This window comes from Pseudophryne corroboree, chromosome 4, assembly GCF_028390025.1.
Source record: "Pseudophryne corroboree isolate aPseCor3 chromosome 4, aPseCor3.hap2, whole genome shotgun sequence".
Classification (NCBI taxonomy): Eukaryota; Metazoa; Chordata; class Amphibia; order Anura; family Myobatrachidae; genus Pseudophryne; species Pseudophryne corroboree.
The window spans coordinates 399,010,472-399,025,572 of NC_086447.1; the positions used below are offsets into that span (position 1 = coordinate 399,010,472).

Here is a 15,101-nt window from a genome sequence, read left to right on the forward strand (position 1 = left end):
ACATGTTTACCAAGGGATCTCCTATGCATGAATTACAGTAACATTAGAATGCCAATATTACCTTTTGTGAGCTAATAAGGGCTTCCCTAAATCTGCTGTCTCTGTTAATTGACAAAGCAAACTCCTGCATCATAGAAACTAATCAATTTATAGATACTGTATATACTCGAGTATAAATCGACCCGAATATAAGGCGAGGCACCTAATTTTACCACAAAAAAAACTGGAAAAAATGATTGACTCGAGTATAAGCCTAGGGTGGGAAATACACGGTGCCAGGGGTTTTCATGCTCAGGGTGTCATGCACGTTGCCAGGGGTTTCATGCTGTAGGTGTTATGCTTGTTGCCAGGGGGTAATGCTTGTTGCTAGGGCTATGCCCCCAGTGCCACACATACCCCCAGTGACAGATATCCCCCCACAATGCCAGATAAAAACATGCCCCCATAGTGCCAGAAACACATATGCCCCCAGTGTCATTTAATCAAGATAAAGGCCACATAGATATTAAAAAACATTACACACAGACTAAGAGTGAGAGTCAGTCTGTGTTTAGCAGCCAGTGCCCCCCCTGACAGACTCTGCACCATCTCTAACACACCCAGTGCGGGCAGCAACGGCCTGGGCCCGGCGGCAATGTATTGCCGGGCAGCGGGAGTTGCGGACTCACCAAGCACGGCAGGCGGCAGTGGAGGCGATGTCTTCCCAGGTGGCGGGACCCGCGGGACGGGCTGGAGTTGCAGGAGGACCCTCTCCGGGGGCGTACGTACCCACCCTCCCTCAGTCACACACCTATAAAAGCCGCCCGCCACTCACCATAGGCTCCACCCTCACCTCCGTTGGCTGATTCGAGTATAAGCCGAGGGTGGCTTTTTCAGCATAGAAAAATGTGCTGAAAAAGTCGGCTTATACTCGAGTATATACGATAAATGGGCATCAAATTCATAACCCCATTTTAAAAACAACATATTTTTAACTACCTGAATATATTGAGATTCTATTATAGCTCTGAACCTCACAACCAGCATGCATACATTATAAAACACTCCTTGTTAGGTATACTTTAAATAATAATTGCATCTATATAAAATGTGTCAAAGGCTGTGAATTGCTCTTATTTCTTAATTCTAATTGTTAATATGCACTGTGATAGGGCTATTAGAGCAAAGTGTTAAAAAAAACAATTGAAAGAAAAGTATCTATAAAGTGTGCTAAAGAAAAAGATTTACAAATTATTAAAAACAAGGCTGTCATTTTTATTTCTTAATTTTATAATTTCTTTGTGTCTTAGCTTTCAAAAATTCACATTAATAATGTTTGATGTATCTGAGGGAATCAAGTGCTCTGATAAGTTTACAGAAGACTGCTTACAATCATTAGGATACTTAGTATCCCCTTGTATATAACAATCTGTCTAAAGCTGCGTACACACGGTGCTATAAATAACACGTGTTATTTATATAATTTCTTTAAATTAGAGCTTTCAAAGATTCCCATTACAAATGTTTAATTTATGTCAGGAAAAGAGGTGCTTTACAATGCAATTTATCAGAGTTCTTTACACAAAAAGGATATAAAGTCAGACAATTCTCTGTGCATCATAAACACTTTTATTATAAACATTTATATACCTTAAATACAATCTAAATACAGTTTTGTTACTTTTGCATATGGTATCTCTTATCCTTCCATACCCAAAAACCACCTATATTCAGTAATTATATCCTATGCCATTTCAGCATTATTGACAGTATAGCCTTGACAAAGCTCTTAGGGGGTGAAATGAGCATTGGTTTTGTTGTGTGCCATTGAAAACATTTATATGTGTATTTTGATAAATGATTAATGTGCTGAGTGTTTTAAAATATTATGTACTGTGCAAATAATGCTGAAATGGCTTATGATTTAATAGGTGGTTTTGGTGTATGGAAATATAAGAAATTATGTATTACACATATTTGAAAGCTCAGCAACAAAAATTATGAAACTAAGAAATAAAGATGACATGTAGCCTTGTTTTTAATCTTTTATTTACAAAATTGTATATTTTTCTTTAGCATACTTTAAATACTTTTCTGTCAATTGTTTTTTTTAACACTTCGCTCCAATAGCACTATCATAGGGCATATTAACATATTTAGCATTAAGAAATAAGAGCAATAAACAGCCGTTGACATGTTTAATATGGGTACAGATACCTTTTAAAGTATATCTAACAAGGAGTGTTTTTATAATTTATGTTTGGGCAGTACGGATGGTGTAATGGTTTGTATTACTGCCTCACAGTATTGAGGTCATGGGTTCAATTCCCACCATAGCCCTAACTGTGTGGAGTTTGTATGTTCTCCCCGTACTTGCATGGGTTTCCTCCGTGTACTCCGGTTTCCTCCCACAATCCAAAAATATACTGGTATGTTAATTGACTCCCAGCAAAAATGAACTCTAGCATGAATGTGTGTGCCTGTACATGTGATAGGGAATATAGGTTGTAAGCTCCACTGGGGCAGGAACTGATGTGAATGGGCAAATATTCTCTGTAAAGCGCTGCGGAATATGTGTGCATTATATAAATAACTGATAATAATAATGTTGGCAAGGGAACTAGTCCACCCATATACAAAAAGATTCTCTTTTCTTTCCTAGTAAATATTATGTATTCACGTAGCTACTTTCCTTAACCGAGTTATCCTTATTAAATAAATCGTTAGAACGTATCCTCAGCATCAGTCTGTGGAGCAGATGCTCTCCCCTTGGCTCAAAATGTGGTGTGAAGATAAGAATATTCTCCTTACCCCAACTAGATACAAGGAATGATATATTGGTGTGATATCCTAAAAATAAGATTTTACTCACCGGTAAATCTATTTCTCGTAGTCCGTAGTGGATGCTGGGAACTCCGTAAGGACCATGGGGAATAGCGGGCTCCGAAGGAGGCTGGGCACTCTAGAAAGATTTATGACTACCTGGTGTGCACTGGCTCCTCCCACTATGACCCTCCTCCAAGCCTCAGTTAGGACACTGTGCCCGGACGAGCTGACATAATAAGGAAGGATTTTGAATCCCGGGTAAGACTCATACCAGCCACACCAATCACACCGTATAACTCGTGATACTATACCCAGTTAACAGTATGAATATAACTGAGCCTCTCAACAGATGGCTCAACAATAACCCTTTAGTTAGGCAATAACTATATACAAGTATTGCAGACAATCCGCACTTGGGATGGGCGCCCAGCATCCACTACGGACTACGAGAAATAGATTTACCGGTGAGTAAAATCTTATTTTCTCTGACGTCCTAGTGGATGCTGGGAACTCCGTAAGGACCATGGGGATTATACCAAAGCTCCCAAACGGGCGGGAGAGTGCGGGTGACTCTGCAGCACCGAATGAGAGAACTCCAGGTCCTCCTCAGCCAGGGTATCAATTTTGTAGAATTTTGCAAACGTGTTTGCCCCTGACCAAGTAACAGCTCGGCAAAGTTGTAAAGCCGAGACCCCTCGGGCAGCCGCCCAAGATGAGCCCACCTTCCCTGTGGAATGGGCTTTCACTGATTTAAGATGCGGCAGTCCAGCCGCAGAATGCGCCTGCTGAATCGTGTCACAGATCCAGCGAGCGATAGGCTGCTTAGAAGCAGGAGCACCCAGCCTGTTGGGTGCATACAGGATAAATAGCGAGTCAATTTTCCTGACTCTAGCCGTCCTGGAAACATAATTTTTCAAGGCCCTGACTACGTCCAGTAACTTGGAATCCTCCAAGTCCCTAGTAGCCGCAGGCACCACAATAGGTTGGTTCAAGTGAAAACCTGATACCACCTTAGGGAGAAACTGGGGATGAGTCCTCAATTCTGCCCTATCCATATGGAAAATCAGATAAGGACTTTTATATAACAAAGCCGCCAATTCTGATACACGCCTGGCCGAAGCCAAGGCCAATAACATGACCACTTTCCGCGTGAGATATTTTAGATCCACGGTTTTTAGTGGTTCAAACCAATGTGATTTTAAGAAACTCAACACCACGTTGAGATCCCAAGGTGCCACTGGAGGCACAACCGGGGGCTGAATATGCAGCACTCCTTTCACAATGTCTGAACTTCAGGTACTGAAGCTAATTCTTTCTGGAAGAAAATCGACAGAGCCGAGATCTGTATCTTAATGGAGCCTAATTTTAGGCCCATAGACACTCCTGCTTGTAGGAAATGCAGAAATCGACCTAGTTGAAATTCCTCTGTTGGGGCCTTTTGTGGCCTCACACCAAGCAACATATTTCCGCCATATGCGGTGATAATGTTTTGCAGTTACATCTTTCCTGGCTTGAATCAGCGTAGGAATGACTTCCTCCGGAATGCCCTTTTCCTTTAGGATCCGGCGTTCAACCGCCATGCCATCAAAACGTAGCCGCGGTAAGTCTTGGAACAGACAGGGCCCCTGCTGCAGCAGGTCCTGTCTGAGCGGCAGAGGCCATGGGTCCTCTGATATAATTTCTTGAAGTTCTGGGTACAAGGCTCTTCTTGGCCAATCCTGAACCACGAGTATCGTTCTTACTCCTCGCCTTATTATTCTCAGTACCTTTGGTATGAGAGGCAGAGGGGGGAACACATAAACAGACTGGTACACCCACGGTGTTACCAGAGCGTCCACAGCTATCGCCTGAAGGTCCCTTGACCTGGCGCAATATCTTTTATAGCTTTTTGTTGAGGCGGGACGCCTTCATGTCCACCTGTGGCCTTTCCCAATGGTGTACAATCCTTTGGAAGACTTCTGGATGAAGTCCCCACTCTCTCGGGTGGAAGTCGTGTCTGCTGAGAAGATCTGCTTCCCAGTTGTCCACTCCGGGAATGAACACTGCTGACAGTGCTAACACATGATTTTCCGCCCATCGGAGAATCCTTGTGGCTTCTGCCATCGCCATCCTGCTTCTTGTGCCGCCCTGTTGGTTTACATGGGCGACTGCCGTGATGTTGTCCGATTGGATCAGGACCGGCCGGTTTTGAAGCAGAGGCCTTGCCTGACTCAGGGCATTGTAAATGGCCCTCAGTTCCAGAATATTTATGTAGGGAAGTCACCTGACTTGACCAAAGTCCCTGGAAGCTTCTTCCCTGTGTGACTGCCCCCCAGCCTCAAAGGCTGGCATCCATGGTCACTAGGACCTAGTCCTGTATGTTGAACCTGCGGCCCTCTTGAAGATGGGCACTCTGCAGCCACTACAGTAGAGATACCCTGGTCCTTGGAGACAGGGTTATCAGCCTAATGCATCTGAAGATGCGACCCGGACCACTTGTCTAACAGGTCCCCCTGAAAAGTTCTTGCATGGAACCTGCCGAATGGGATTGCTTCGTAGGAAGCTAACATTTTTCCCAAGACTCGCGTGCAATGATGCACCGATAGCTGTTTTGGCTTCAGGAGGTCTCTGACTAGAGATGACAGCTCCTTGGCTTTCTCCACCGGGAGAAACACTTATTTCTGGTCTGTGTCCAGAACCATCCCCAGGAACAGTAGACGTGTCGTAGGAACCAGCTGTGACTCTGGACTGTTTAGAATCCAACCGTGCTGTTGTAGCACTTTCCAAAATAGTGCTACCCCGACTAGCAACTGCTCCTTGGACCTCGCCCTTATAAGGAGATTGTCCAAGTACGGGATAATTAAAACTCCCCTTTTTTGAAGGAGTATTATCATTCCGGCCATTACCTTGGTAACACCCTCGGTGCCATGTACAGTCCAACCGGCAGAGTCTGGACTTGGTAATGGTAATCCTGTACCACAAATCTGAGGTACTCCTGACGAGGATAGTAAATAGGGACATGCAGGTAAGCATCCTTGATATCCCGGGATACCATGTAATCCCCCTCGTCCAGGCTTGCAATAACCGCCCTGAGCGATTCCATCTTGAACTTGAATTTTTTATGCATGTGTTCAAGGATTTTAAATATAAAGAAGGGTCACACCGAACCATGCGGTTTCGGTACCCCAAACCGTGTGGAATAGTAACCCCGTCCTTGTTGAAGTAGGGGCACCTTAAGTATTACCTGCTGGGAATACAGCTTATTAATTGCCTCTAGCACAGCCTCCCTGCCTGAGGGAGTTGTCGGCAAGGCATATTTGAGGAAACGGCGGGGGGAAGACATCTCGAATTCCAGCTTGTACCCCTGAAACAGTACTTGAATGAAACAGGGATCCACCTGTGAGCGAGCCCACTGATCGCTGAAATTTTTGAGACGGCCCCCCACCGTACCTGGCTACACCTGTGGAGCCCCCGCGTCATGCTGTGGACTCAGAGGAGGCGAGAGAAGAATTATGATTCTGGGAACAGGCTGACTGGTGCAGCTTTTTCCCTCTTCCCTTGTCTTTGTACAGAAAGGAAGCGCCTTTGACCCGCTTGCTTTTCTGAAGCCGAAAGGACTGTACCTGATAATACAGTGCTTTCTTAGTCTGTGAGGAAAACTGAGGTAAAAATATTTCTTCCCAGCTGTTGCTGCGGATACGAGGTCCCAGAGACCATCCCCAAATAATTCCTCACCCTTATAAGGCAGAATCTCTATGCGCCTTTTAAGGTCAGCATCACCTGTCCAGTGACAGGTCTCTAATACCCTCCTGACAGAATGGACATTACATTCATTTTGGATGCCAGCCGGCAAAATATCCCTCTGTGCATCCCTCATATATAAGACGACGTCTTTAATATGTTCTCATGTTAGCAAACTAGTATGTTTGACAGGGTCACCGACCACGCTGCAGCAGCACGCTCTGCAGGTTTCAGTCTAGTACCTGAGTGTGTAAATACAGACTTCAGGATAGCCTCCTGCTTTTTATCAACAGGTACCTTCAAAGTGGCCGTTCCTAAAACGGCAGTGCCACCTATTTTGACAACAGTGTGAGCGCCTTATCCACCCTAGGGGATATCTCCCAGCGTAACTTATCCTCTGGCGGGAAAAGGTACGCCATCAGTAACTTTTTAGAAATTACCAGTTTCTTATCAGGGGGAACCCACGCTTTTCACACACTTCATTCATTCATCTGATGGGGGAACAAAACACTGCCTGCTTTTTCTCCCCAAACATAAAAACCCCATTTTTAGAGGTTAATGTCAGAAATGTGTAACACATTCTTTTTATTGCCGGGATCAAGTCACGGATGTTCCTAGTGGATTGTGTATATGTCTCAACCTTGTCGACACTGGAGTCAGACTCCGTGTCGACATCTGTGTCTGCCATCTGAATGAGCAGGCGTTTTTGAGCCCCTGATGGCCTTTGAGACGCCTGGGCAGGCACGGGCTGAGAAGCCGGCTGTCCCACAGCTGTTACGTCATCCACCCTTTTATGTAAGGAGTTGACACTGTCGGTTAATACCTTTTACCTAACCATCCACTCTGGTGTCGGCCCCACAGCGGGCGACATCACATTTATCGGCATCTGCTCCGTCACTATATAAGCCTCCTCCTCAAACATGTCGACACAGCTGTACCGACACACCGCACACACACAGGGAATGCTCTGACTGAGGACAGGACCCACAAAGCCCTTTGGGGAGACAGAGAGAGAGTATGCCAGCACACACCAGAGCGCTATATAATGAGGGGATTAACACTATAACTGAGTGAATTTTCCCCCATAGCTGCTTGTATATACAATATTGCGCCTAAATTTAGTGGCCCCCCCCTCTCTTTTTTACCCTTTGAGCCTGAAAACTACAGGGGAGAGCCTGGGGAGCTTTCTTCCAGTTGCACTGTGAAGAGAAAATGGCGCCAGTGTGTCTGAGGGAGATAACTCCGCCCCTTTTCTGCGGCCTATTCTCCCGCTTTTTTCTGGATTCTGGCAGGGGTATTTAAGACATATATATAGCCTCTGGGGCCATATATTGTGGTATTTTTGCCAGCCAAGGTGTTTTTATTGCTGCTCAGGGCGCCCCCCCCAAGCGCCCTGCACCCTCAGTGACCGGAGTGTGAAGTGTGTATGAGGAGCAATGGCGCACAGCTGCAGTGCTGTGCGCTACCTTGGTGAAGACTGATGTCTTCTGCCGCCGTTTTTCCGGACCTCTTCTTGCTTCTGGCTCTGTAAGGGGGACGGCGGCGCGGCTCCGGGACCGAACACCAAGGACTGGGCCTGCGGTCGGTCCCTCTGGAGCTAATGGTGTCCAGTAGCCTAAGAAGCCCAATCCGGCTGCAAGCAGGCGAGTTCGCTTCTTCTCCCCTTAGTCCCTCGCTGCAGTGAGCCTGTTGCCAGCAGGTCTCACTGAAAATAAAAAACCTAAATCTATACTTTCTTTCTAAGGGCTCAGGAGAGCCCCTAGTGTGCATCCAACCTCGGCCGGGCACAAGATCTAACTGAGGCTTGGAGGAGGGTCATAGTGGGAGGAGCCAGTGCACACCAGGTAATCATAAATCTTTCTAGAGTGCCCAGCCTCCTTCGGAGCCCGCTATTCCCCATGGTCCTTACGGAGTTCCCAGCATCCACTAGGACGTCAGAGAAACACATTTATTGGTAAAATCACATACATAAGAGCATCAACATATACTATACATAAACTCACAAAGAGGTGTACTTGCACAAGAACCAAGAAATTTTGTAGCATTTGGATTGGAATGAATGACTCCAGATCCCTTTAAACTCCAAACAGTTGCTAGTAGGTGATTCCAGATGGAGACACCAATCGGTAAGCAGATGGAACACACTGGTGTGCCAATGTGTTTTGAGTTTGTCTAGAACATTTCCACAGGGCACCCATAGGTCATTTTTGCTTTTAAGTGGGAACGGACTGTCTGACTGGATGTACAGTAGTGGGTACTCAGCAGTCGCAAGGCAGTATTAAATTCTTTCTGCCCTTTTCCACACCCATTCTGTTTCTGCTGGTATCATTTCAGCTTGCTACCCCAGGGGATCACTTTAGAAAGGAGATTGGGAGGGATATATCATTTGAATATCGCCCGCACACTTCACATAGAACCTAAGAGACTATGTAGCTACCTACTTGGTGTGCCTAACCCATGCAAGCAGGGGATTCTTTTTCATAAACTTCTGGAGAAAAAGGGGTCAAACCCAATATTCATCATGGGGATAACGCGGCTGAGTCATCATGGATTGCTACCACGATATCTCTTTATCACGTAACCCTTAACACAAGGGTTGACACTGTGGAGTAATGGGCTAATTAATATGTGCTGGCCAGCAATGCCAATCATTATCAGTCGTTGTCTGAAATAGTTTATATTTATGCTATGTAAGGTGCCTTCACATAGGCAGAGTTGGTTATCTGGTCTTATTAACCAACTCTGTGACTAAACTGTTCAAACATGCATGGTGATTGGGCCTCATGATATATAAAATGCAGCATTCACTTGGTTTCATTTTCTATTTGATTCTTGTTACAGTAGTCTGTTATGAACCCAAAGATTATACCTTGTTCTAGGTTTATGAGCCTTTTTTTTTTTTTATTGCCATTTGAACTTTAATATTCTAATCTGTTTTATGCCGATAACATATCAATATTAGTGCATGTTCATTTTAAGACTGAAGATCCATGAGAAGGTCAAACTGTAATAGAGTATCACATTGTTTCTAACTTGAATTTCTATAGGAAGTCCAAAAGTGCCCTCTAAACTAAGACACCGCTTCCTGTTCATTAATCCTGGTAACCACAAAGCATTGTGAATTGTGACATTAGTAACATGAACTGTCTCATCAGTTGGCTTCTCTAAACCACTTAATTAGACCCAAGAGAAATTCTTAAGTGTTGCAGTCAGAGCATTAATTGCTCAGAAAACACTTTTGTTTTGCCTGAAACCTGAAGCTTTTGTTTATTAGAAAGTCACAATTCCTAAAATGTAGAATCCCTAAGACGTGAACGATAGCATCAGTAACAATAATATTAAACTTTAGTATAACCAATTTATGCTGGCAATTAATTATTGGCTTTAGATGTTTGACAGTTTTGAAGGTGTAGTCTAATAATTCTTAATGTACCTATAATTATATGTATATTGTCTTGTAATATAAATGTTATGTCTTTGCTTTCACTAGCTACAGTACTGTATGCTTATAATATATGTTCCTACTACATACAGTAGTTTTAAACTATAAATCATTACAGCGGAGACAGTTACGGGCTTGTTTAATTGTTTTTTAAAGAAGAGATTAGGCTCACTAACCTCACCAAGGTGGCACTTTCGAGCTGATTTGGTAAGCATACACACTTACCATTTGGCTGCTTGATATATCTGTGCAGACATTTAACTGGGTGTTTTTTTTAAATTTGCCCGTCCAGCTGTGATGTCAGTCCCTACAGCTAGTGTACGGGCAGTTGGCGGGTTGCCCATACTCACAGACTTGCCGATAAATCTGCAAGATAGATCAGCATCGGCTCTACTGTAGGGCCGATGCGATATGTCTGTGAACAACATCGTTCACAGACATAACGGGTGTACACACCGACCTACCCTCTACCAGTATATCATTTGACACTTGAATGAATAATGCCTATCTACTGTATGTCTATGAAGAGGATTTCAGAAACTTGGTCAGGAACTTTACGGTTTCTGACTCTTAGTTACAGTATTGCTGCATTTTATAAAATTCTGTGCAGGAGTGATGGCTTCCATATTTGGTGTAAACTCCAGTAATAAGTGTCCACCACTGTGGGGGCTCTAATTATTTGGCATGGCCACATCACGCTAAGCTTTCCTGGACAGGGAATTGACAATCTTCCAGCATTGTCAGGGCTATGCACTTCCCTTCCCCCCTGTTACCTTGGCAACCTTCCCCCAGTCATCTTCTACTCAGTGGCCATAGAAGGGCTATCCTAATTGTATTACCCACCCTTGGCTGCAGGAAGGCAATCTTCCTGCAGCCCGAGCTCAGAGCAGCCGCTGCTGCCCTCACCTCTGCCCAGCCTATCAGAACCACCTTCCAGCCTGGGTTGACTGCATTAACGCTTCTCCCAAGTCACTCCCCTTCTCCCAGGCACCATTGAGGTGTGTTCCACATGAACGCCCACTCCCTGCTACTGTCGGCAGAAGTGCTCATTTGCTTGAAGCAGTGATTCCATGGTATCTGTTGTTATAGTGTACGGTTACTGTTGTGCTATACTGTAGCTAGCTTAAAGAAGTATGAGAGCATATGGAATAGTTTCTATATATATATAAATGTGAAAGCCCTGACTCACAGACTGACTGACTCATCACTAATTCTCTTACTTCCCGATATGTTAGGAAGATGAAATTTAACATAGGTATTCTTCAGTTGGAAAATAGGAAAACTGCGTAATTAGAATTTTAATAAACCTCCCCTAAGGGGATGAAAAAGGGGTTGACATAATGATGTCATTACCGATGCGTGGCTTGCGGTGCATGAACAATAACGCCCAAACGGACAATCGGATCAAAATTTAGATTACGCCTCCAGTGTGTAGAATTGAATAAACTACACAAATGGTCCTGTCACTTTTTACTGTATCTGCTATAGATGCTCCTCAGGTAACGCCAAGAACCATGGATTAATACGTACTTACATTAAGACGTCTCAAATTTACAGCTGTATAGAATTACCAAATTTTTAACACTCATGTATATTTACAACCATGAAAATGAGAAACTCCCATGTGAAGAACAGCTAGTACTATTATATAAGAAAAATAATAATTAGAAAATTATGTTTGTAAAACATGCAGCTGTTGTCTTATTTTGAATATGCTTATATTTGAGTTCTGTGTAATAAAAACAATTTTGAAGTGAAATAAATTAGACTTTATGTATTATAAAATGTTTAATTTTTACTCCATATACATTATCTGTAAGAATAATATGCTGCTAAAAGAAAGCCCTATCTGTTCCTAAAAAGCAATAGAAAAATTTACTGGGTGAGCAAAGTGAAACAGTGATAATATGACATTGTAAAAGCCTGAAAACTGCCCTGGTTATGAAGTGAAAAAACTACCATGTTATAGAGCTGTAAACAAACATTTCTATTACATACAAACATTTGGTACTGAAGTACTGTAGATAGGAAAATAGCTGAGACTGTCTATGGTTGCTTACTCATATTTATGAGTAGAAGCATGTTTTTTTGTTTTTAGTTTTTGTTTAATTAGGCCTATATAACACTGACAAATGGATGAATTTCCTAACAATTTTTTTTTCATCAAAACACAAACCAACCAGTGGCGTATTTTACCTATGGGCTGAAGTTCCCTCAGTAAAATCAACTACATCAGTAAGCCTGGCTTCACTGTGACTGGCAGTGACTTTCTATTGGAAGTGCTACCTGTCAATCACCCGCAGGACAGGCAGTCGCATTGGGAGGTGTTTTCTCCCTCTGGGACTGCCTATACGGGCTGCGATTAGCAGAGTGTGTGCTTTCTGTGGGAAGCCACTCCTTCCTTCCGGGCAGCCCTATTTGGCTTCTATGTGCTGCAGCCGATGCAGTCCATAGAAGCCGGTGTTTGCGCATGCGCAGTCCTGCTGCCGTTTATGCGCATGCACTGGAGCCTGCCAGATTCAATGTGCAGGTGCTCGTACCAGGCTGGCCAGGGCTCTCCTCTCCTCCTATGGACAGCGGCAGTCCCTCTCCTCCAAAGAGGTTGGCGCCGCCAATGAAAGGTTCATCTGTGACATATTTGTCATTGTAGCATTTGTCCCCATTTAATTGTGTATTGTATGGACAGCTGATTATCTCTGTGTATCTTTTTTTTTTTTTTTTTTTTGCTCCCTCTTTTATTTAAACAGTTGCTTTATAGTGTTTCTTAACAATCAGGACATTTTTTATTCTTTAAATGAAAGTCTTTCAGATATTTTCGCAGTAGTACTGCTATAGTCACAAACAATGTTATTTTGTTAATATTTCCATATAGGTTGATGATTGTGGGTTTTCACTGAATCATCCAAATCAGTACTTTGCTGAAAGTCAGAAACTGCTTACCGGTGGCCGAGATATCAAGAAAGAGCAGACACCTGTGGAAAGTTCTCCATCAACCTCTGCAAGCCAGATAACAACTACTTCAACCTCTGGTTCACAAATCACAAACACGCAACCTGAAGATATGGATGTTCTGGAACAATTTTTCAATGAATGCTGAATCTCCATTTATGCAGTGACTTGCCACTGATGTTATTCATTTATTTTTTAATGTTTTGCTATTCTGCATTACTGAATATGTACTGTATGTCAAACATTTAAAAAAAAATAAAGATGTGCCTTGTATTTGTTATTCTATGTGTTGTTTTTCAACATGCATATAAACCCAGGGCTTGGCCCAGACAGTATATGGCAGTGATTGGAAATTAGATACACTTCAGGGGCTGCATTTTACCCTTAATCACAATACACCGTATTTTTAATCACAGAAAGACACCTTTGTAATAACATATTAACTTGTATTTTATTATGAGTATAACAAATAACTAATAATCCAGTATGTTTTAGAAACACACTGGATTATTAGATTTTTCACTGGTTTTAGAAAGACTGGTCCAAACAATGCAATTCTGCTGAGAGATTTCCATTTGTTAACCTATTGAGCTTGTAGTTTTTAGTTTGCCCCATCTTAGAACTTGTCTGCTCACATGTATAAGTGGAACAGAAAATAAATAACTTTGCAGCACGTTGGTGCAGAACTTGGCCCAGGAAGGTTTGCCAAAGTTAAGGAAAATTTTATTTGAAGTGTTTAACTTGGTCTTCCTCAAGTGCTTGCACATGAATGAACTGTTCCTCAGAATGTTTCTAAACTACGTCAAATCTCTCACATATAATGCCACTCTTCCCAAAATCCAAATTGAATGGATTAGTGAGCTAAGACAGGATGGGCTTCAGGTAATTTAGTATAGAATATACATTTGCTGTTTTTGGGAGATGTACTAAGCCTTAAAAAGTGATACATTTCACATTGATAAAGTATCAGCCAAACAGCTCCTAACTGTTATTTTTCACACCTAGCCTGTGACACTAAAGTTAGGAGCTGATTGGCTGATACTTTATCACTGTGAAATGTATCACTTTTCAAGGCTTAGTACATATCCCCCCTAGTACAGTGTGCATGTCAAAGTGATCTTATGCACTGTACTGAGTTTGAAAGTCATCAGAACTCTTAGGGCTTCTTTGATAACGTGATCATGATTTTTTTCACATTTGTAACAATGGGTATGAGGTTTTTTTTCCTGCAGGGAAATGTTTCTTTTCTGCAGATTTTAAATTTGTGAAAAGGCTAGATTGAAAAGCCTCTGTTTCAGGTTGTACATGAGAACTCTGTATAAGAAACTGTTGGATAGCTGGAAGAAGTACTGTGTACCGCTCCAGTGCAATTCCTCTGATTAGCCAATGTACAAAAGTGCGCAAAGGTCTCGGCGTCCACTTCATCCAGAAATTCTAAAACCTGTCTTCAACATATCCTGCTTATCAAGTATTCAGATGAAAAACTAGGAAAGACTCTCTTTGAGGCACACTTAATACAGTGTCAAAGTGAAATTACATATTTCAATATTTAGAATACACTATGGCATTTACTAATGGACGCGTCTACGACGCATGCTATAGGTAATACGGTAGGGCGCGAATGACCGCAACGGCGAGTTACTGTGTATATAACGGTAGAAGACGCATTTGTTAATAAATATCATACTGTAACACAGCAAATATTTCTTACAGATAATGTACCGATAGGCACCATCTACCCAACACACCGTTTATATATGTGTGTGTGTGTATATATATATATATATATTGTAACCTTACTAGTGCACATCTTGCTAGGGCATAGTAAGACCCCCTGGGACATTACCAGTTTTGGGAACTGATTCTTTTCTGTACAGAAAAATATTGTGAATTTGTGTGGGTTGAAAGTAAAGTGTGTGTGTGGAGTGAACCCAGAAAAGGGTATACCGAGGTGACGCCTGGGTAGAGAGTCCCAGCGGCATACAGGCTTTATACCGTATGTTAAATTGATTTGTGTATAGCCTACGGATGAGGTCAATTCGTAGAAGGTACGATTAGCGACAATACGAAGAATTGATAGGCAGGGTTAGGAGAGGCGTACCTTCACCAAATGTCTCCATAACCATAAGACATAAAGATAACAAGTACCTGTGTGTTTTATAGCCGGACCGCGCCTCTGTACATC

At 42.7% G+C, this 15,101-nt stretch overlaps 1 protein-coding gene across 2 annotated transcripts in view; it reads left to right on the top strand.

Annotated features, from left to right (window-relative positions):
- Window positions 1-13,196, top strand: part of PRIM2 (DNA primase subunit 2) — a 458,416-nt gene extending 445,220 nt beyond the window's left edge. For both annotated transcript variants that reach the window (XM_063916741.1, XM_063916740.1), the window contains one exon: window positions 12,840-13,196. In XM_063916741.1, the coding sequence (XP_063772811.1) occupies window positions 12,840-13,064 (225 nt within the window). In that variant the 3' untranslated portion in view covers window positions 13,065-13,196. The remainder of the gene's footprint in view (window positions 1-12,839) is intronic.
- Window positions 13,197-15,101: the final 1,905 nt, after the last annotated feature.